The 22,174-nt window shown below is 36.5% G+C and overlaps 1 protein-coding gene across 4 annotated transcripts in view; it reads left to right on the top strand.

Moving 5' to 3' along the window:
• The window catches only part of KIF16B (kinesin family member 16B), a 293,589-nt gene that overhangs the window by 233,453 nt on the left and 37,962 nt on the right, over window positions 1-22,174 (top strand). For 2 of the 4 annotated variants that reach the window (XM_019714650.2, XM_019714652.2), the window contains 2 exons: window positions 88-177; window positions 19,613-19,696. In XM_019714650.2, the coding sequence (XP_019570209.2) occupies window positions 88-177; window positions 19,613-19,696 (174 nt within the window). Of the gene's footprint in view, window positions 1-87; window positions 178-16,998; window positions 17,189-19,612; window positions 19,697-22,174 lie in introns of those variants that run through there. The other 2 variants (XR_002136070.2, XM_019714654.2) reach the window with 2 other exon arrangements.

Genomic DNA, 22,174 nt, shown 5'->3' with positions numbered 1-22,174 from the left:
TTTGTTAATTTGTAAATTATTTAAAATATTTTTTGTAACTTTTTCCTCTAATTAATGCTGATTTATTTTGATTTTCCTGGTTAATAGATTACTGTCCTAGACGAAACATGGACTGTATTCAGGCGTTACAGTCGTTTTCGAGAAATGCATAAAACATTGAAGTTAAAGTATGCAGAGGTAAGTTATAAAATGATTATTTCCAATTAAGAACATTTCTTTTATTAAGTAAATGCATTGATTGCATTATTGGTGTCCCCCCTTTAGGTTATTAGCTTGTGTCACCAAGTTTTATTTGAATTACTCATCTGTTGAAGGTATCTTTTTAATTTGTGTCCTTTGTTTCATTTTTATTCTAGACAATTTAATTCTACACAATTTCTGAACATAAAATTTTGAAAGTGATAATAAAGTGACAGTGAATGAAATATTTTTCATAAATTTTATAAATTTTAAATAAATATTTTAATCAACTTACAACTTCTCAACTGTGAGTGACACCTATTAAAATGAAGTAGCAATAAGTTCCTCAGTATAGATTTGCCCTTTCTTTCTCTATAAAAAGACTAGTATTAAATAGTGTTCTATTTAAAATTGAAGAAGCTTCAATAATGGTATGAATTATATAGCTCAATGTTCCCAAGAAACTTTCGTTCCAGAACTAACTGCTTCAAAGTCAAGTTAAGTTTGTTTCTACAGTTTATTCTTTATCTCCCAAATTAATATTGAAAATGAAAAGTGGGAGTATTGTGTACACATTAAATGTACTGAGCAACTTATTTTTAAAATGAGCTATGCGGCTCATTAACTGGTTCAGTTACTATATCAGTACTTTAATAGTATACAGATATTCATATTAACATGCAAAATTCCCACATTAATAGATGGAAAAAAAGTATGTACTTGAAACAAATCACACAAACTACAAGGATTTTATATGCATATGTACATACATATATATGCATAAATATGAATTATGTACATATTCATTCCATGATTTATTTCATATCTGATCTTTCAATGCCATCAGTTCAGTGCCATTCTATATAGGCATATTTTTTAGTTTCTAGTAATACTGTAGTGGACAAGAGCCAAAGAGTCTTTTCTTTGAATAATCTTTTTTCTTTAAGATGATAAGTTACATGTTTATGGTAAAAGATTGAAAATTTTCAAAGATACGTACATAGAATGTGAAAGTGTCTCTGAATCTAACCCTCAGAAGTAGCCATTTGCAATGCCATCCGTAGCTCTTCTTGGGTCCAATAGACATTCAGCTTCATAGGGCTTTCATAGGCCATACTTAGGTTGGGTGACTGGGGAAGGATATGACAGTGACCACTGCTTCTTAGCAGTGCCTACAGCCATTCACACAGCTGTCCGGTGCTGTTCTCCCAGTAATAGCTTAGGTGCAAGGAGATGAGATCCACGTGGGACAGATGCAAGAACCACTCTGGCATCTCATGCTGTGCACTGAGGAAGCCAGTATCTCTGGGAGCAACTTCACAGGCAGAACTTCCAGAGTCTCTACAAGGAACATGCTGGGTTATAAGTCACCTCACTTGGAGAAGCCTAAAGCTATGTCTTCCGACAGTAGTCTACAAACAGTTGATCAATTTTTCAAGCAATTTATCATTCTACTGTGAGCAATGGTACCTAGTTAACAAAGTTGGCATATCACCTTATCAGGTTTCCAGAATCCTCTTGATGGACGTATGGGTAGTTTCTAGATTTTTGCTGCTGTGACTACTTCCCTATGGACATTCTTCAAGATATCTATATGTTTTCTGATCCACTTGTGCAGACTTTCTCTGTGAAGAAATTTGGTAATTGCTCAACTGTTCTTAAAGACTTAATTTACAAAACAACAACAAAAAAAACAACAACAACACAACAACAACAACAAGATTAGGGAAGAACACACAAACTGGGTAAGCTGAGAGCTCTAAGGGCCTTCACCTCCATTAGTGAAAAGGTTTTAAGAGTTCCGTAACCGTCATTCAGCTATATCTTCTAATACCCCTGTTTACTCACAATTATTTGCTTAATTATTTACTGTAATGTCTCCTTAAGGAGAATGATATCAACTGGAGACCCCTAAGGGATCCTTTATATACACTTGGGTGGTGAACCAATTAAAACAGGAAGGACTCATTGATCATTAGATATAACACATGTGTCTGAAGGAAAATAGAAGGAACTTAGTTTAGGGTTATTATAAGAGAAATAAAGTGGGTTTTTTTTTTTTGGTTTTTTTTTTTTAATTGAAAGGACAAGAAGTTACTGGGTCCCATGAAACTCTGAGGAGTGCAGATTGAGGGCAAGGGAAAAAGCAGAAACCAAAGAAAAAATTAGTTCATTATTTTTGTATGGTGACAAATTTCAGAATAGAAAAAGAACCCTAAATACCCTGTATAATACTAAAAAGGAACAATTGGCTGCTTGTGCTCTTAGATCATATGTAAGCGTTACGCTCATTCTGTTTTCAGAGTCATTATATGAGTGGACTGAGCTCTCACTGGAGGTGCTGCATTATTCAAAATTTCTAAAATTGTTGTTTTTATTTATTCATTTTCTTTAACCTTAGCATTTCCTTCTGGATTCTAAATAGGTTTCCCTTTTGTTTTTAATTTGTCCTCTTGATATACTGACATGTACTGTGCAGAATAGTAGGTCCTTCTGGCTTTCCTTCTCTGTTCCCCTTCATTGACCTTGTATGGCATCTTAATCATACTAAACCCTGTGTTTTCAAATTTCACATCTGTAAAATGATAATGCCACAGCTAGTTGTAAAATTTGAGAGCCTTGGATAAAATATGTTATTAAAAGCAACTATGAACTATTATGCAGTATCTGCTAGAGCGCATGTCTTTGAAATTTTATCATGCAAACGATTTGCACGGTCTTTATCTATATGAAAACTATGTATTATTTTGACTCTATTAAAATCAGTTTAATCCTTTTAAATATCAGTCAAGCTATTGCTCAGGAACAAAGCTTCAGTGTCCTCCTTTTTTCCTCTATGGAAGAGGCAGTTACTGTTTATGTCTAGTGTCCATAAAGTTTACCTATGGATCCAGATCACAGTCTGAGAATCCATCAAGACAAAAACATAGCTCATCAAAACGCTGGAAAAAAAACACTTTTCTAAAACCACATCTTCTTCAACCACCAGAATGAATAGTGAAGATCTTGTGTTCCCTCTTCCTCTCCCCTCCTTTTGGATAATTGTCTAGTGGGCTCTGAATGTATTTAATTAAGTAGGAGGACATGGGGCTGCAAAATCAGAGGGTCACTGAGTGAGCCGCCCCCTCCGGGAGCTTCCGAGATGTCGACGTTTGTCTGATTTTTAGAGGACTTTATTTTAGTACGTTTAACAAGGAGTCCCCCTTTCCAGTTGCTAGAGTCTAATAGGCACCTTATCTCTTTGGAGAATCATCTCACAGTGAAAGCAGTTAAGCATTGGAATCCATCATTGAGGGTCCTTTTATCATTTTGGCTAAGAGTTATTCTGAAGCAGGTTTGTGTTGTCCTGCCTGGAGGCAAGAGGATGAACCATGAAAATAGGATATTTTGTGTATTAAAATGTGCAATCAAAATAAGTGCTAAGGTAACTCTTAATTCCTTTGCATGGTGACCGCATAAGTTATGTGGAGCAGGCCATGCTGCCTCTCTGATCATAACTGAGTTATTACAGTGAGTCATTAGAATCCCCGAGTTGCAAACAGGATCAGGCTCCATCAGCCGCATCCCCAAAGGGGCTCCCTTCTCTCTGCAGAGCTGAAGGGGAGCCTTCCAGTAAATCATGAAAGATTGCGATGTTTGAGCAACTGTTGTCTTTCAATGCCCAGTAAATACCAACGGGATGGAAGAAACGCGATTAGGCAAGAAGTTGTTTAATTTTATATGGACTTGCAGTGTGTGCTGATAGAACCGTTTCTCATCTTCTGTATTTTCCAAGTAATTTCCCCAAAGCAGCACCAAAAAAAAAAAAAAAAAAAAAAAAGAAAAGAAAAGAAAGTGGCTATTGGCCTTATATTTGTCTTGGACAGCTGTTTACCATTCATCACTGAAATGCATTTAAAACAAGTTTGTAACCTGCATTCCAAATTTAATATAAAAATTTCAAATCTACTCACCACCCAAAGTATGATGCTACCAACCATAGCCACGGGGAACATCAGTAAGCCTTAGATAAATTCAGCTGCTTTAAGCCCTCAGCCTTCTTGAATTTTTAAATAGCAAACAGCTATGTAGGCAAAAATGGAATGCTGCTGTCTTCCTGACCTGGTACGTTATCAGATACCTAGGTATCTCACTGTTGGATTTGTGTCAGACCATTCTTTCCACCTGATAGATAAACAGTATTTAAATCTCTGCTTTCAAGCGTGGCGGGGTGGGAGGGTGAGAGGGTGCAGAAGGCATAGGAATTAGCTGGGGAGCTTTTCCAAGATATCAGGACTCAGGCCCCTAACTATGAAATTCTAATTTAGTACCTCTAAAATGGGGCCTGAGAGTGTGTAGTTGGGGGAAAAGTATCCCCTAAATGATGTTCTGTGGATCACTGGTTAAGATACTGCCTGTTGTTTCTTTTGTACCCATTTTGGGAGCATTCACTGATTTTTCATTACTGTATATCACCAAACATAAAAGGTGATTTCAAGTGACAAGTAGCCTTGTCAAAATTAATGACAGGCTATTTTAAACCTACACAATGAAAACATGTTGATTGTCTCTTTGATCACCAAGACTGGAACATAGATTTGTATGAAGCTGCCTCTGCAACCAGCAAGGGAACTTCAATAGCAGTGAGTTAGAACCATATGCACATGATGAAACATAAGTAGGATTTCCAAATTCCTGACACATTGGAACCTTTGGGAATCAAGAACAGGAAATTGTATTTCCCGAGAATTCTCCAGAATTCCTGAAATAATCTTTTTAATTAAATTGTCATTGATCATCTGTAGTAATGGCTGTAACAGTAAATGTTAATAAACAGAAAAGCTGTAGAGAAGGTGAGGCAACTGGGGTTCGAGGCCCCGGGCGCAGTCTTTCAGAGGTTTCAGGACACTCCTATATGTAAAAGGTCGACGTGAAACTTGAATAAGTAAAATTTCCTAAATGGAGGTCGACCGGAATTTCATGACTAGTGCATCTCTTGCCCTGAGCGCTAAACAGTAGTCACTACAGTATCATTTAGGATAGGTTTCTATTTATTTCAGGTTTTCTCAAAATATAAGCAATGTAATTAATACAAACTTTATTTAACCAAACCTTATAGTATACAGTGAGTTTTTACATTATCACACACTGTGTTAACATTCCCAGTCTCGTTTAAATATTTTATTTATTTAATTAAACATTAACAGAAGACGAAAGCAAATATTACTCGTTTGAAAATTTAAAAAATACTAAAACTAGTTTTTATTTGTCCTTTTTAAAATGAAACCTTAGAAACATAGAGCATCAATTGCCTGATCATACAGTCATGATCTTCGCTTTGTAACAAATATGCTTGATATGGAAAAATTTCTTTCATTTTCTGTAGATGTCGGTCGAATTGTTATGAGTGCATCTAAAAGCATATTCAAGTTGGGAGTGAGAGAATGCGTTGCTTCATGTAAGCTCATTTCCTTCCTTAGAGAAGCAAATATTTTGTCTGCATGCATAAGGCTAGACTCTGATGTCAAAGTTGATATTGCTTTAGTCAATTCACACTTCAGATCAGATTCTGATTTAATGGCAGAACTCTCTGTAAGGACATCCTTTATTTCTTCTCTTGGAACTTCTGCTGTAAATGTTCCTTTAAAAAGTCTTTCCATTAATGGCTTTGCCAATCGTGCAATTTCATTCTTATTTGACAAGGCAAAATATTCATCCTCTTCCATTTCACATAGACCACTAACGTTACTCAAGTACTTTGTGAGAGACACAAGATCTCTATTTCTACATTTAACCAAATTAAATTTTATTGCCTTTAAAGGCATTAAGAAAAAATTAAGAAAGACCTATATTGTTCAGCAAATATTTATAGCTAAAAAGTGCCACAAAACATTATGATATGAGATTGGAAATTATTGTAATATTGGAATAAAATATTAGCAGTGCAAGTTGTTTTTAAATAGACTGACTTACCCACAGTAGCTGAGAGAGCCAAGAACACTCACATACATCACAATCGTCAGCCGTAAACAAACTGATCGAATGTGGTTGGTAGTATCGGCCGTCACTTGTGGAAACGATTGATTATGGAGAACAGAAAACAGTTTGTATTTACACAGAGAAATATTTATTTTCATAACCCAGGATTTGACTACCTTAGATTTCCTTAGTTATTCACCTGAAGATGATTTTGCAGTCAAATCCTGGGCTGTGAAAATAAATATTTCTCTGTGTAAATACAAACTGTTTTCTGTTCTCCATGATCAAATATGCTTAATTTACAAGAGCTAAAATTAGCTGGTCATTTGATATCTGATTCTGGTGTCGCACATGCATGTCTGGTGGCATGTAACATAGTAACACAATGTAACTTTAGGTACAGATAAATAGGAAAAATGTCTAAGAGATACATTGTGAGTAGTACATTTATTTCCCGTTGTGGGTTTACTGGGTTCAAGGAGCCGATTTTCCCAATTTTTCCAACCAACTTTTCTCGGGATTCGGGAACAGGAAAGTGAAAAAAATTCCCGAGAATGGGTGGGAAGGAATTTCTGCCTGGAAACCCTAAACATAAGTGCTTAAAGATTGTGTAGTCCATTTATTTGTTTAGGAGATGAGGAATCGAATACCTAGAGAGTTCTGTTCAAAGTCACATCAAGACTTAGGCCAAATGCAAGGTTCATGTCTCCTAAGCCCTGGTCCTCCTTCTGTGTCCTAAGTCTCCCTGTCCATTCCATGTCCATGACTTCACTCAAGAAGGGGGACTATTCAGAGTGCTCCGAGTTAGACCAAAGAGAAGAAAATCTGTTTCCTGTAAAAATCTGCTGAATAGCAAAACTCCATGGATGATAACTAGGTATTGGGTTCTTTCTATTGAGTGTCATGACAATGACAGGTTCCTGTCATGTCTCAGTAGCTAAAAGAGACAATTAACATCATAGTATAAGATGGGACATACAGACATTTGAATTAGTTCATTTTCATAATTATTCTTAAAAATGTGATATTAAATTCTCACAGATCTGAAATTTTCTCACTTTTAAAAATTGTGACGACATATATGAATGTCTTCCAATCTCTTCACTGGCTCATGCCTAAATAAAATTGACCCTGGTTTTGGGAGGAGTGAGATTTTATGTGGAGAAGTTACAATCTTTATACCAAATGAAATTAGGTCAGTGCGATCTTAACTATATTTCCAACTGCGGTTTTATACCTGTCATAACTCCAAGTTCTACTGTGTTTCCCTGAAAATAAGACCTAGCCGGACCATCAGCTCTAATGTGTCTTTTGGAGCAAAAATTAATATAAGACCCAGTCTTATTTTAATATAAGACCTGGTACAATTATAATATAACATAATAATATAGTATAATATAATATAATATAAATATAATATTAATATAATAATACCGGGTCTGATATAAGACCGAGTATAATATAATATAATATAATACTCGGTCTTATATTAATTTTTGCTCCAAAAGATTCATTAGAGCTGATGGTCCGGCTAGGTCTTGTTTTCGGGGGAAAACAGTAGCATTTCAGTAACAAAAGGATAGCAGCTTCTGTTAATGGTCTGACCTAGTTGTAGTTGCTGGCTGCTCCACATGGACCACTAGCAAAGAATTCAGCCTTGCTTATTCATTCAGCAGATATTTAATAAGAGTCTAGTATGTGCCAAGCTCTGGACTAGGCCTCCAGTAGGTGTTCATAAGTATTGTGTGGTATGCTCAAGTTATCATACCGGAGGTATAAAGGTATACCTCCTAAGGTATAATCCACCTAATTTGTCCTGAAGACTTGCTGCTTCATGCCTCTAACAAATCAAATTTGGAGAGTCGCTTATTTGTCAGTGTATTTCTCAGTGACAGCTGTTCTTCTAAGGCTTTGGGAGCTGCTATTAATTTTGAGTAGTCAGAAGTGCTTCCATCTAGTCAGCTGTGAGAATTATGGCTGTCCTTTAATGAGTTTTTATTATTTGCATTTCTCAGAAGCTAGAGTGGCTGAAATTTACAGCCACAAACTTGTGGGGTGTGGATGTTTAAAATGCTGCCAGTTATCATGTAGGTACTTCTACTTGCAAAAGATAGGTTATAGCAGATTTGACCAGTTGGAGTTCCGTGGAGAATTTTTCCCTCTACTCTTTAAAAATTGGGTACTAGTTAGGTAGCCAAGTATTACATAAGTAAAGAAAATGCCTTGTAAATGAGGAATGATAATAAAGTACACTTTTGTTAGATGGTAACAGAAGTCAAATGTTTTCATTAGTAAAGATTCTATACTTTATTAGTTGTTCTCAGTTTTCTTTCAGTGATTTGTAATCCAGTTTTAACTGCTTAATTGTTATAAAATCATAAAAGACAGGCAAGACTTTTTATTGCTATTTTTATTTCTTTTCTATATGAGGTCTGTCATTATTTATATCCAAAGGAATAATGATGCTATTTATCAAAACCTATGCAGTCGTGTTGCCTCTATGACCACCTGGACTTAATATGGGGCCTGTCTAACCTAAAAAGTGGACTTGGCCAAGAGAGAAAGGCTTCTAATAAAAGCAAACATTTCCACTGCAATTAATTTATATTTTTTGATGGCAGCAGACTGGCTGACCTATCTTATTATAATGTAATAAACATTGAAATCGGTATTTGAGCATGATGGTTCTCAGAAGATAATTGGGCTGTGTCATTCACTGAGAATCAGGAAGGGAAAAACCAACTTGTAGATGACAATTTCACTCTGAGATCATTAAGATAATTAAGAAATATTGCAAAGCAACAGAGAATGCTGACTATATTTCTAATACACATATAGCTAGCTAATTTGGTGAATGAATGGATGGATACTCATTGCTTTCATTTTCCCATAACTGAGATTCACAAATTATTCTGTAAAATGACTGTGCTAGTTAGGAGCAACTACTAATTCTCTCATCTGTTGATAATTCTTCATATAGATCTATTGTTCAACCTAAAAATTAGAGGCTTATTGATTGAATACTCAAAATTAAGTTAATAATTTGGGTTTTTAGATTTCTCAGGCAATGAAAAATATATTTCATTGGAAATCAGTAGCCTCAAAATTATTGATTTCATTTTTCTAATGGCTATTATTTCTGTTCTTTTGTTTTCAGAATGTGTTTTATTTACTGATTTGCAGAACAAGCTTGTCATTATGTTTTTCTTAGGCCAAAAATGTGCTATTTTAATCCTCATTCGTTTGTTTTCTATGTTTTAGTCTGCAAAATCAAATTTCATAATTATAGAAAGTAGACCATGGGCTTTTGTTAAATTTTCTTCCAGTGTTCTCTGGGCCTATCTTGTCTCCCACAAATATCCAATTTATTTGACCTCAGTCATATTTTTTAATTTTAATGTAGTTTTCCCATAAGAGCTCAAATATCTTTGCATCATTTCCCACTCCTGCTGTAAAGATAATGGCTATAGCAGGAAAAGATATCATTTGAAGGGTTTTCTCATGTATACTGCATTCCCATTTGTGTTTGTCCTTTTTCTATTCTACAGCCTCTTGAAAGTTAATGTTTCATTGTTATATTGGGCTCTGTTTTCCCTCTATACATTTTTGCCTTACTTCGAATAAGCATGCTACAAAGATTTTACAGGAAGTAAGTTACACTCCTCAAAAGCAATATAGCCAAGATAATAGGTAAAATATCTCCATGATATCTGAAGTGCTACTTCTAATTCAGCATAGCGAGATTTTAATCATCAGTACCCAAGTTATAGAATTTCAGAGCTGAAAGAAAACTTAAACACCTTAGTTCAACTTCATTTTAACAGATGACAAAACTAGATATTAGAGAGGTTGTATTTATTGTTCAAGATTATACAACCAGCTCTTTGCTGAGCTGCGACTTGAAATCTGATTGCTCCATATCCCAGGTTATTAAAATAAAAAAGACATATGGTGTTAATTTAACTGTTCCATTAAATTTGTAAAAAGAAGAATCACTTTTTTATTGTTTCAAAAGTGATGCATACTCATTTATAAAAATTACACATAATACAAGAAAGCAACAGATTACCCAAAATCATTCTCTAAATGTAATTAAGGTTACCATTTAATGGACATTATTTTAAGTTCTTAAGTGAATAGGCACATGTAGAAGGATGGATATGTAGATTGATAAAAAAAATTAAATGAGAAAAATAATAGGAAGAAAGAATGAAATAACTATAACATTGTGTTCATTCTAGATATGCTATTTTTAATTACAAAAAAAGTAAATTTAATTTTACTTGAATGTAACAGAAGTGAAATAAAACAGTAAAACTGAAGAAATTGTTGAACTTCAAATTAAGTGTTTCTTCACCACAAGCTATGTTTTCTAAAATACATGACTTTAAGAAAAAAGATTATAAAAAACCTTAAAATTTTAGTTGCTTGTTTTCGAATATGGTTTTATAAATTATCAATTATATTTCCGTTTTATAAATGATAAATTGACTATTCTCACAACGTAATATTAGCACACTTTGTTTACTCCCATCTCCCAAATTATTAAATGATACTATTTTATATTTACATTGTCAAGATACATAACATTCACATTCTTATATGCATAAATTATACATAATTCCATCTTAGTTGTAAATTTAAATAGAGGCAGTATTTACTTTGCCATGGCTTCTTCATTCTTGAGATCACTATGTTATGCTGTCTCTTTGTTGGGTTTTTTGGTCATCCACGATGCTTTTGAAAGTTGCATCTTGATGTGTTTTATTTGTGTTCTTACCTGTGTGAGAATTTCTGTCTGTTGCCTACACACTTGAAAAACACGTTGGCTAGTTATAAACATCTTGGGTCACATTTTCTTTTTCTTAGCACATTTCATTTTGCATTGTTATTTTCTGTACATTGTATACTTTATGCTAATCTGTGTTTTCATTGTGTTCATTCTGCTTGTGTTCCTTCTGGGATTTTCATTCCAATACTGTTTTTGTTTCTTCCTTTTTTATCCTTGTGTTCTTTTGGCTTAATTTTTTTTAGTAGATCGAGGGGAGTGATGGGGTGGACCGTGTGGTGGTATTGATTTTCCTTTTTTCAATCAAGTTTGTTCATTTTAGAATAGTTTTAGATTGTATTTTTTTGCCTTTCAGCATGCCTTATAATTTATTGTTGAAAGCTGGACATGATGTATTGGGTGAAAGGAATTGAGGTATATAGGTCTTTAGTATGAGTTGTTATGTTTACCTGGCTAGAATACAAGCTGTGTTTGCTGTTTGCTGTAGGTATGGTGTCAGAGGCTAAAATTTCCTCTAGTGCTTTTGTTTTGGTCTCCTTTGTTTTGGGGTTTTCCTAGATACTTCTTAAATAGAGCCTGAGGCTTGCTGTTCTTTTAGCTGTTATACAGGAACCCTAGTGAGGTGGTGGTGGGGTGTGGGGGGAGGTGAAGTGCTCTGTAGACAAACAATTGAGTCTCAGTCTTTTAGTGAGCCTGAGTGGGACATTTCCCTTCCCTCAGGTAGATCAGACTTTGGTAAAACCCAAGGTGGTTAGGTTTTGGTACAAGAGTTTCCCTTGAGGGCAGACCTTGTTAAGGGGAACAGAGAGCTCTGGGTATATTTCAGAACGGTTCCTTTCTCCTCCTGCCAGAACTGAGGGGATTTTTCTCCCATCTTCACAGTGAGAAACAGACGGAACTCCTGGAGGTAAAACTCAGGAAAGTGTGGAGACCACCCCCACATTACCCCCAAACCCCAAGCTTTTAACTGTCGTGCTCGTCTACACTAAGCCTCCAGTAGTTCATCAAGTGCAATTTAAAGTCTTCCTAGTCTTCCAACCGATACTGATTCCAGCTTCGGGCTTCCATGCTGGCGAAGCTGTGATTCTCTCTCTCTCTGTCTGTCTCTCTGATTTTGGGACAGTAGTTTGCCCTGTGACCTCAACTCTTTGATGGATCTAAGAAGAGTTGTTGAATTTCAGTTTGTTCAGCATTTTTTTTTTTTGTCATGAAGACAGGAATGATGGCTTCTGAGCTCCTTAAGTATCGGATCAGAAACCAGGAGTTCTATTTGTATAGTTTTACATTTACAGAAAAAAAATGTGAAGTTAGCTCAGAGAGTTTTCATATACCCCATACCCAGTTTCCTCTATTTTTAATAATTTATATTCTATAGTATATTTGTCACAGCGTTTGCAGCATTATTGTGAACCAATATTGATATATTAGTAAGTAAAGTATATTTTTGAGATTTCCTTAGTTTTTCCCTAATGTCCTTTGTTCCAGGATCCCATCCAGGATACCGCATTACATTTAGTTGTTATGTCTCCTTAGGTTCCTCTTGGCTGTGACAGTTTCTCATGCTTTCCTTGTTTTTGATGACCTTGACAGTTTTGAGAAATGATGGTCAGGTATTTTATAAAATGTCCCCAGTAGCGATTTATGTGATGTTTTTCTTGTGATAAGATTAGAGTCATGGGTTTCAAGGAGGAAAACCACAGAAGTAAATAAAGTGCTATTCTTATCACATCATATAAAGGATACATGGAGTATCAGTATGACTTATCACTGTTGATACTGGCCTTGATCACCTGGCTCAGGTTTCTCCACTGGATATTTATTCAGTTTCCCCTGTGCTCTTTGGAAGGAAGTCACTGTGCACAGCACACATTTTAGTAATGGGGAGATACATGTTTGACTTCCTTGAGGATAAAGTATCGACATCAATTATTTGGGATTTTTCGGCATGGGAGGCTTGTCTTTTCTTCCTCATTTATTTATTTACTTTACTGTTTATCCTTCATTATGTTTTGTGTTGTAAGCCAATATTATTTTTTAAATTTTTCCCCCTTCTTCCACCCCCCCCCCACCCCCCGCACTCTTGTTCAAGCCAACGTTTCTCAGTCTAGTTGTGTAGCACATAGCTCCCTGGCCCATGCTGGTATTAGGAACCTTGCACTCCCCCCCCCCCACTGAGGCAGTCGGTCACTGGTTGTCTGTCAGCCGCTCACAGCAGCTCATGGCAGCTCTCACCGGTTGCCAGCCACTCACGATGGCTGCCGGCCACTGCCACTCATGGCAGCACGCTGCCGCTTTCGCCAACCTCTGGCTGCTAACAGGAGCCCAGCTCCAGGAGCCCAGCTCCAGGGAGAGCTGTTGTTCACAATCTTAGCTGTAGAGGGCGCAGCTCACTGGCCCCTGTGGAAATTGAAGCAGCGACCTTTGTGGCCTTAGGAGCAGGGCACTCTAACCACGTGAGCCACCGGGCTGGCCCAATTTTGTTTTTCAAATTTTTTACAGGTTGGCCATTAAGAGCTCCTTCAGTTGGCACCTGTGTTCCTTCACAACACTCCTATCCCTGTGCTTTTGTTTTTGAGTACTTCCTGATGTCCTGGCACCACAAGATGCGTTAGGCTTATTTTCGATATACAGGTCACAGTACTAGAATCAGCCATTTCTCTAAGACCTGGCTCTCTTTTCTACCCGCTTTCCACTTGTAATCTCTTTTTCCAACCTGTGTATCACTTATTTCTTTCACCTCTCTTTTAGAGATGATTTTTGTGGTTCCTGTGAATAATTTCTTGTCTGAATTCTGCTTGGCTGTCTTTGGCCAGTCCTTCTTGTGGTATATGTTTTTTATCTGCCTTTGCTTCTGTTTGATTCAGCATCTTCTTACCCAACCCTTTTATTCAAGTTCCAGTTTTGGTTTCTTCCAATTATTTCTCATCTTAAAGTGAAGTGGACTAATTGTTGAAGGGAAAATACCAGCGTGGCATGGGGCCACGGAGGGAAAGATACTGTGGAGGAGAAAGTCAGCAAGTTGCTACATGCCTAAACTTTTGCCTGGAATTTTTCTGAATTTTTTTCTCCCCAATGTTTTCCCTTCATTTTGAGACAGACACACTCTCTCACTTTTTGGTGTTCAGAAGGGCTGAACTGGCTATGGCCATAAAACCTAATATTTGCCCTCTGACCTTTTCTCCCTCTAACACTGTGAGCTTCTCCGGTTCTTCCTCCCAGAGCCTCCTCAAGCCTTCCTCTTGGCTGCAGGTGCCCCCTACCTTTTCCTTGTCCGCACATTGCATCACAATGGAATGTCTGCGAGTTTGCATACTGACTTTGGTGGATCGCTCATGGTGCCACGGTCTGGAGATGAGGTAAGGGAGGCTCTCAGAAGCCCCCCATCTCATCCCCTCCCCACAGTGCTTTCCTGGGTGCTGCCTAGCCTATGATGGGGGCTGTGGTGGTTTCCTGGTATGGAGATAGAGTGTTTGCTTTAGCTTTTATCTCTTTTTTGTTTTTGGTGCTTTTGAAGGAGGTGGGTGGAGCAATGAAAGCTCTACTATCGTAACCAGAACGGTTCCATCAAACTTTATAGTTTGTGAAAAGAACGGTTCCATCAAACTTTATAGTTTGTGAAAAGATTATTTTTATTAAATCACACTTTTGAACATTTGACTCTATGAAAGTTATAAAGGGAAGTGTGGTGCTTACTCTTTATGAAAATAAAATCTTACACAAAGAAAGAAAATGATTTTCCCCTCATTACTGAATCGCAAGTTTCTTGATAATTTTTATATGAATCAGGAACATTTATCTGAGCCACTTTAGAATTTAGTTATTGCAAGGAATATAGAACCTCAGGAACTTTAATTTTTAGAAATGTAGACCACTGTATTTCCTTTGTCAGAAGCCACAAAGGAAATCAAAGAGGAGTCTTTCTTCTACCTACAGATTGCCGTTTACTGTTCCTGACAATATTTCCCATGGAAATCAAATCTAGACCATCTGCTAGATTAAAAAATGAGGCTGTGAAAATGAAAATTTGTAAATATAAAGAACCCGAGAAGAAATGAAAATGTCCAGATAATATAATTGGTTTTGTTCCAGATTTTCTGTTTAACATGAAAAACCAACCAAGCAAATAAACGAAAGATGTTGATATATGTAGGACATGAGTGGGGAAGTCAGGGACAATTCTGAATCACCCTCTCTCTGAGCATCTTTCTTGTATTTATTCTTAATTTGTTGGAAATATTACTTTTCAGACAGGAACACTTTCAGCAAAATGGGAGAGTTTTGTTGTTGTTGTTTGTTTGTTTGTTTTTTACTCTCTAGGCCCATTATTTGTCCTGACCGGTGGTTTTGCCGATTTTGGTAAATTGTCCATTTTTAAAAATATTTGGACAGTTTAATTCACAATCCAGAAATGAAACCTTTAGAGGATTTCTTTTACTGTCTGTTTTAAAATAAGTGAAGCTGTTTCTTTGCACTTGTGGAGAGGAAAAGTTCAGGTCTGTTTTCTACCCCAGGTTTCTAAGCTCTTGTAAGGTTTTTTATAGTATTACTATTTTAAGAATGAAGCAGCAGTTCCTGCCTTCTTTCTCCTAATTCAAGTAAAGATAATGATGGTGTTTTTTTCTTTGTGGAAGATGGGCTGATTCAGATGGCTGAGTGTGACTCTCTGTTCTATGTCAGCAACAGTTGGTCCCTAACTGGCGTCGTGTGGTACCTCTCCTGAATTCCCAATTCCTCAGCTATTTCAGTGTCATGTGTATTTTTAATATATTGCTAGTTTTATATTTTTGAGTGCATTCTAGGAAATATTTTTATGAAGGAACATTGGTTTAGATATAGCCAACTAATAATCCATTAAATGAGAATATTTACATTTGACATGTAGAGCAGGTAGAAATGTACCTTTTCCCTAGTGGCCACTTAAAAATGTCAGTTTTTCACAAGGCTTAACCAGATGAAATTACTGATAGTCAACCATTTTTAACTTACAAAATTATCAATTTCATCTTGTTCAACCTAAGAGCTTATAGATAGCACTGTTAGGAGTCTCTAAAAAGGAGAAATTTAGGTAGTTTTCATTTTGTCAGAAAGAATAGAGTTGGAAAGCTGTTTCTGATGTAAATATAATTAATGGAGGCCATATATATATATATATATATATATATATATATATATATATATATATATATATTTATACTTTGCCTCATGATCTTCCCTTTCTACTTCCATTCGTTCATGTCCCCAGCCCCACCAATAGGACATGAACCCAGTAGCATGCATTTCTATCATGAATCACATTGGAACTTCTGCTTCCATTTTTTTCTCCCTCCCTCCAACCCTCCAACTATGTTTAAAGATATATACTTGTTTTATTATGAGAGGTATATGATCATAGGAATTAATTCTATATGTTCAAGGGCAGACTTCTGGGGAGCCTGCCTCCAGACCCACTTCCTTTCCTGGTATTCCCACTGCTGTTGCTGACCCCTGTCACTTTTCTGTTTCTTGTCGGGTTCAGGTGAGGTTCTGTTAACAGCTCTTGTTGGAACTGTTGATCACTGCCTAGCAACTACACATCATTTTTGTGGTTTAATACACTTTCCTTTCATCTGAATCCTAGATTTCAAGGTCTTCAGAAGGGGTTCTTTGGTACACTGCAGACATCCTTTCCAGCATTATTACGAAAAACCTAGAGTCAGTCCTGATTCCTCATCCTGACTCTGCCATCCCACCCAGGACTCTGAACCTTTCTAAGTCACTTAACTCTGGGTCTGTGTTTCTTTGTCTCTAAAGTTAGATGGATGAATATTGGAGTCCTATGATTATGTGCCTAAACGTCATTTAAAGTTGCCCTTTTCTTCCTAAAATCTGAACAACAGTATTACACATAATTTATACATAGTTATTTCACAGGGAGGATATTAATAGCATAAAATATTAGCCTCCATCAGCACTGCTGTTGACTACAAGGACATTTAAATGCTTGGTTCCCACCTGGTTCAGCAACCTGAAGCCCTTTTAGTGTACCATTTCTGATTGAGCGTACAAGTGTGACTATCAATTTCCCCTGACAGAAACCACAGCACCTCATCAGCCACATAAGAAAATGACAAAACAACCAACTGCCAAAGCATACTTGCCAAGCTTTCAGCATCACTGAATTGAGGGGGAGAAAACATTTGTACAAGATGAAACTGAAGCTGGATGAAGCCCAAAAGTCAAGCTCTGGTGTGCCTGTCTTCTCTAAGCTGCAACATACGGGAGGTGTGTTTCTGCCAGTGAGGCCAGGGTTCCAGCAACGCTGCTCCTTGAAGCCACATCACCAGTCCAGGGATGGGGAGAGGGTACAACGGAATGAGGCATGCTGCTTTCTTAGTAATTAATAGATCTCTAACAAATAATAATAGTAGCTAAGGTCCATTTGGCATTACTTCATTAAATCTTCACAGAAGCCTGGTAAAGTTTATTGTCTGGTTTGTTGTTTTTTTTGTTTGTTTGTTTGTTTGTTTTGTTTTTCCAGCAGAGATTACTCAGGTTCAGAGAAACACAGCTAGTTAGGTAGTTAGCAGTCAATTCCAGATTCATACTGGGTCTGTCTTAACCTCACTGTCCATGGTCTTTTACTTTACCTTGAACTGATTTTAAAGTTGAATATCAGCAACAAAATTGGAACGCTGGTGAGAAAAGGAAGAGAAGAGGAGCTACACAGCATTACCCAAGGTTTCTCTGCTTTGGTAGAAAGAGCACTCAAGTATGAAAGAAGCAAAATCGGCCCGACTTCAGTTACCTTTAGAAAAAGGACTACAAAGTCATCAAAAATACCTTGAACAGAGATCAAAGGGAAAATTACTCTTAATAAGAAAAAGTCAGATACCTAATAAAAAATGGTCAAGACTTGAAAAGACACTTTCCCAAAATGACTAACCAGATGGTCAGTGAGCATGGATAAAGATGCTCAACATCATTAGTCATTAGAGTAAAGCAAATTCGAACCACAGTAGCAATCACTGCATGCCCACTAAGGTCAGAAAGACCACAGTGCTAAGTACTGGTGAGGATCTGGAGCAACTGGACCTCAGTCACTGCTGGTAGGAGTATCAGTTAGTAAAACCACTGTGGAAAACTTGATAATTTGAAGTACAACCGAACACCTGTATACCATATGACCCAGCATTTTTATTGCTAAGAGTATGACCAACAGAAATCCTACATATGTTCATCAGAAGACTCTAGGAAAATGTTTATAGCAGCACAATTCCTAATGGCTGAAAACTGGAAACTAACCCAAAGCCCAGTAAATAAATAAACAAATAAATAAATGAATAAAATAACCAAATAAATACTGTGGAATGCTCACGCGATGGAATACTATACAGGCATAGTATGAGCAAACTGTTGTTACACATGACAACATAGATCTTACAAACATAAGGTAGACACCTGAGAGTTAATGCTGTATAATACCATTTACATGAAATTCAAAAATAGAAAATGCTAAGCTCTTAGAAATCAGTCAACCTTTGTATGAGGTGGGAGGGAACAATTGGAAGGGAGGATCTGGGGGTTCCTTGGGTGCTGAGTATGTTGTTTCTCCATCTGGGTGATGGTTACAGTGTGTTGAGATGTTGAAAATTCACCAAGTTGTTCACTTACGATATGTGCATTTTTCTGTACATATATTCTACTTTGATACTAAGTTTTTAAAGTACTATATGTACAGATGCTTATTTTTTGACTCCTACTGTGGCAATATAAATTTAAATCAACTAGGGAATTTGCATATGTATAAAATAGGAATTTTGTGGAATATTGTGACCTATATTGTGGGAGAAATGTTGTTAATTTTGATAATGCTTTATTGGCCTCTCAATTTGTCTGAACCCCACAAGGTGAGGAAGGAAGGAAATAGTGAATTCCGCGAACACAAGCAATTAATGCTGCGTAGCATTCATTCCACCAAAGCAACACTAGCTGGTCAGGTTCTTTTGTTTGTTTCTTAATTTTTATCAGATTATAGAGTCTTTCTTGCCTCGGAGTCTATAATAAAACATCTTTTTATTATGATTTTTATACCTCCAAAAAAAATCATAAGGAAAATAACTGAAATTACAAGACCTAGCTAAAACAAATTCTGAACCTTTATTCTCTAGGAAACGAGGTGAAAAGATTCAATAAGATTCAAAGAGAAGTCCTCTTTTCACATGGGCCGTTTTTATTTGCCGTAGCAGTTGGAAAAAAAAGGCAATATGGAATGTTTAAAGAACCTTAGCAATGGTCTGAGAACTATTTTACAATATTCAGGTAGTGTGCAAGTTGAGTTTCCCAGTTCCTGACACAAAAATAATTGAATTCTAGTAAAAGTAATGGTAAACGAAAAACAAACTTGTGTTTTAAAAATAAAAAATTGTGAAATGCTATCTGGTCAAGAGTCTAATGGTGTCTGAGACAAAGTATTGAGATTTTTGTCTGTCCTTCCTTTGAGTTCCCATTGTATTACCTTCTCATTTGACCATTATGGAATCTTGCCTAATCTGTCCAAGGTTGGTGACAAAGGAAGGCAGGACCTCTACTATCTTTAAAATTTCAACCCCTTTCTCTTTTTACCCCATGATAGAGAGTCCAAATAATAGGTTAATAATAGCTCAGTGATCACATATTAACACATCTCCTATAAAATGTGTATTTCAGCTTGCTACCCTTGAATTCCCTCCAAAGAAACTATTTGGAAATAAGGATGAACGTGTGATTGCTGAGAGGCGGAGCCACTTAGAGGTAACAGAATGAAACTTTTCTTTCTCTGTGTATAGATAATTTGCCATCTGATTGACCAGTGAGAATTATTCCTATTAATCACTATTACTCTTGTTCATGAATGTGAAGGTGCTGCTTTATTAACACAGAAGATGGCAGCAGTAGATTATAAAGTAATGATACCAGTTTATTTGAAATATAAGCTCTTATCCCCCTATGGTCTAACAGAATGTTTTTCTGATTTTTAAGGAGATACTTTTATTCTAAGGGTTAGGAAGCAGGTTGTGGGTGAGAACTAAATATTCACCATAGACAGATGGTGTGTAACACAGGAGGAGCGTATGGAGCTTGCTGCAAAAAAAAACTTGAATTAATTAACTGAAGATTTATAGTATTGCATCATTGTTACTTTTTCAGAGTAGTTGGAAGAAAATATACACACATCTATTTTAGTCATGGTTAGGTTTTGTTTGGTTTATTTTAACTTAGTCGTCTGGGCCAGCTACATGTAGAACTTTGCTTCAGGACAACTTGTTTTTCTGACGGCCTCACTGCCAGTGCACATTACAGACTGCTTTATATTGTTTGTATTCCTTTTCAGGATAGAGTTGCTTACTTGGTTGGGTTCTGATGCTAATGTGGCAGGTCTGAGTGCTGAGGCACGTTTACAGCCGTCCTAGGTTGTTGCACTCTTGACATTATGAGTCATGGAAGCAGACAGCAGTATAAGGTTACAGATGACTCACTACAATCTTGAGTCAGCAAGCTTTCAGTGGGCTTCTTAAAGTCCCCTTTGCTACTTCAAGAGACATAATAAGAACTATTGTAGATTAAATAAAATAAGATGGTCCTTTCTTAATTGTGAAGTGCTACATAAAAGTTAGGTATTATTCTCAGTCCCTGTGACAGCCAGTTTGAAATGGTTGCCCAAGGTGTCCACTTAATGCCAGTGAACCAAAAATTAGGAAATGTGCCAGAGGCTTGAGATTCCAGTGAAAGAAAGCAAAGGGGGTGAAGTGAGGGACATGGAGAAATTGAAGACCAGGAGACTGGTCCATGAAGGGCATTTTAGAGTTTTGAGATCCTCAATACAGAACTGCTCCGAGGAAACACAAGTTTTAGGGTGTGGCCATGCTTAACATGTATTTGAGTTAAACCGTAGAGAACACATTTTAAGAGGCCCTGGAACTATTAAGACTGAACCTCAGATGGGTCATTGCAGGCTTCTAAAAATCATTCTATGAGATAGCATGACCCTATTATCCAACTGAAGAATTTGTCTTCAAGGGAAAGATTATCATGGGGAGTCTGCTTGATCAAGTTATCTTAAAGGTTTGATTGTATCATACAAGAAATTAAAAAATAACAATAGAACTAGTGATGGTTTTCTTTATCTAATCCTTACCTACCTTAGTGATCTAGACTTGTCGTTAATGGAAACACGGAAAATGATAGTATACAAAACCAAGTCTATAAACAACCCAAACAATAGACTATTGTCATTCCTAGCTGCTCAGGGCTCTAATGAAATTCACGTGGTGCCCAGCTGTGCTACAACAGATGGGCATTCTGTGTGCTGTGCATCTGTGAGCACAGCTCTCGGTGACTCTTGTCTTTCCATTCCAGCTTCCAGAGTCAGAGCAAAGTTCAGGGCACTCTTTCATTCTTGGTACCTTCAGATGGACCCACGTTTGTTCTTTCAGTATCTCCTACTTAATCACTTAGCCCCACTAAGCCATCAACTGTTGATGAACAGAATTCTGTGTTAATGTCTCTACCCATACGAGGACCTCTTCTGTTGCCTGTCTCTTATTTACCTGTGGTATTAGCCTATCTATATAAAATGGATTTCACACCTCATGGAAATAGGCACTTACATTTCAAAGTAAATGTATTTCATCTAATGTTGACTATTAAATCTTAGAATGTTCTTTTCAGGGAGCAAGCATAACTCAGTTTCACTTTAATGGAAAATTAATCCAAAATTATTGAGTTAATTTCCTGCAACTATTATGACTTTCTTTTTTTTAAAAACTAACGTCAGAAATCATTGTTTCATTTAGAGCATTTGCATGTGAAAATTAACAAAATTATTTTTCTTGAACTTCCTATTCGATTGAATTCAATGTACGTTTATTGAATTCTTAATACATGCTGGAGATGGTGCTAGGCATTATATGGAATACAAATGAGACATTCCTTTCCCTCTAAGAACATATGTTTAAATTTCTATGTGAAACTACCTGGAGGTAAAATTTAATACATAAACACAGATACACAGAAACACAGACAGACAGTTTCATTAGAACACATTTGCACTGGTACACACTAGTATGCATAGTGTGTGCTCAGAACTGTGTCACAAATTTTAAAATCCAGGAATGCAGTGTTATAAACCTCCTAACCTTGAATCAGCTGTATAAAGCAGTGTTTTAAGCAAGCATTCAGTTGTGTTTTGACCCTCCTTGCTATTAAATATTTCCAAGATTTAGACCTTGT

This window comes from Rhinolophus sinicus, linkage group LG13 (genome assembly GCF_036562045.2).
Source record: "Rhinolophus sinicus isolate RSC01 linkage group LG13, ASM3656204v1, whole genome shotgun sequence".
NCBI classification, from domain to species: Eukaryota; Metazoa; Chordata; class Mammalia; order Chiroptera; family Rhinolophidae; genus Rhinolophus; species Rhinolophus sinicus.
This window is presented reverse-complemented; position numbering and strand designations above follow the sequence as displayed.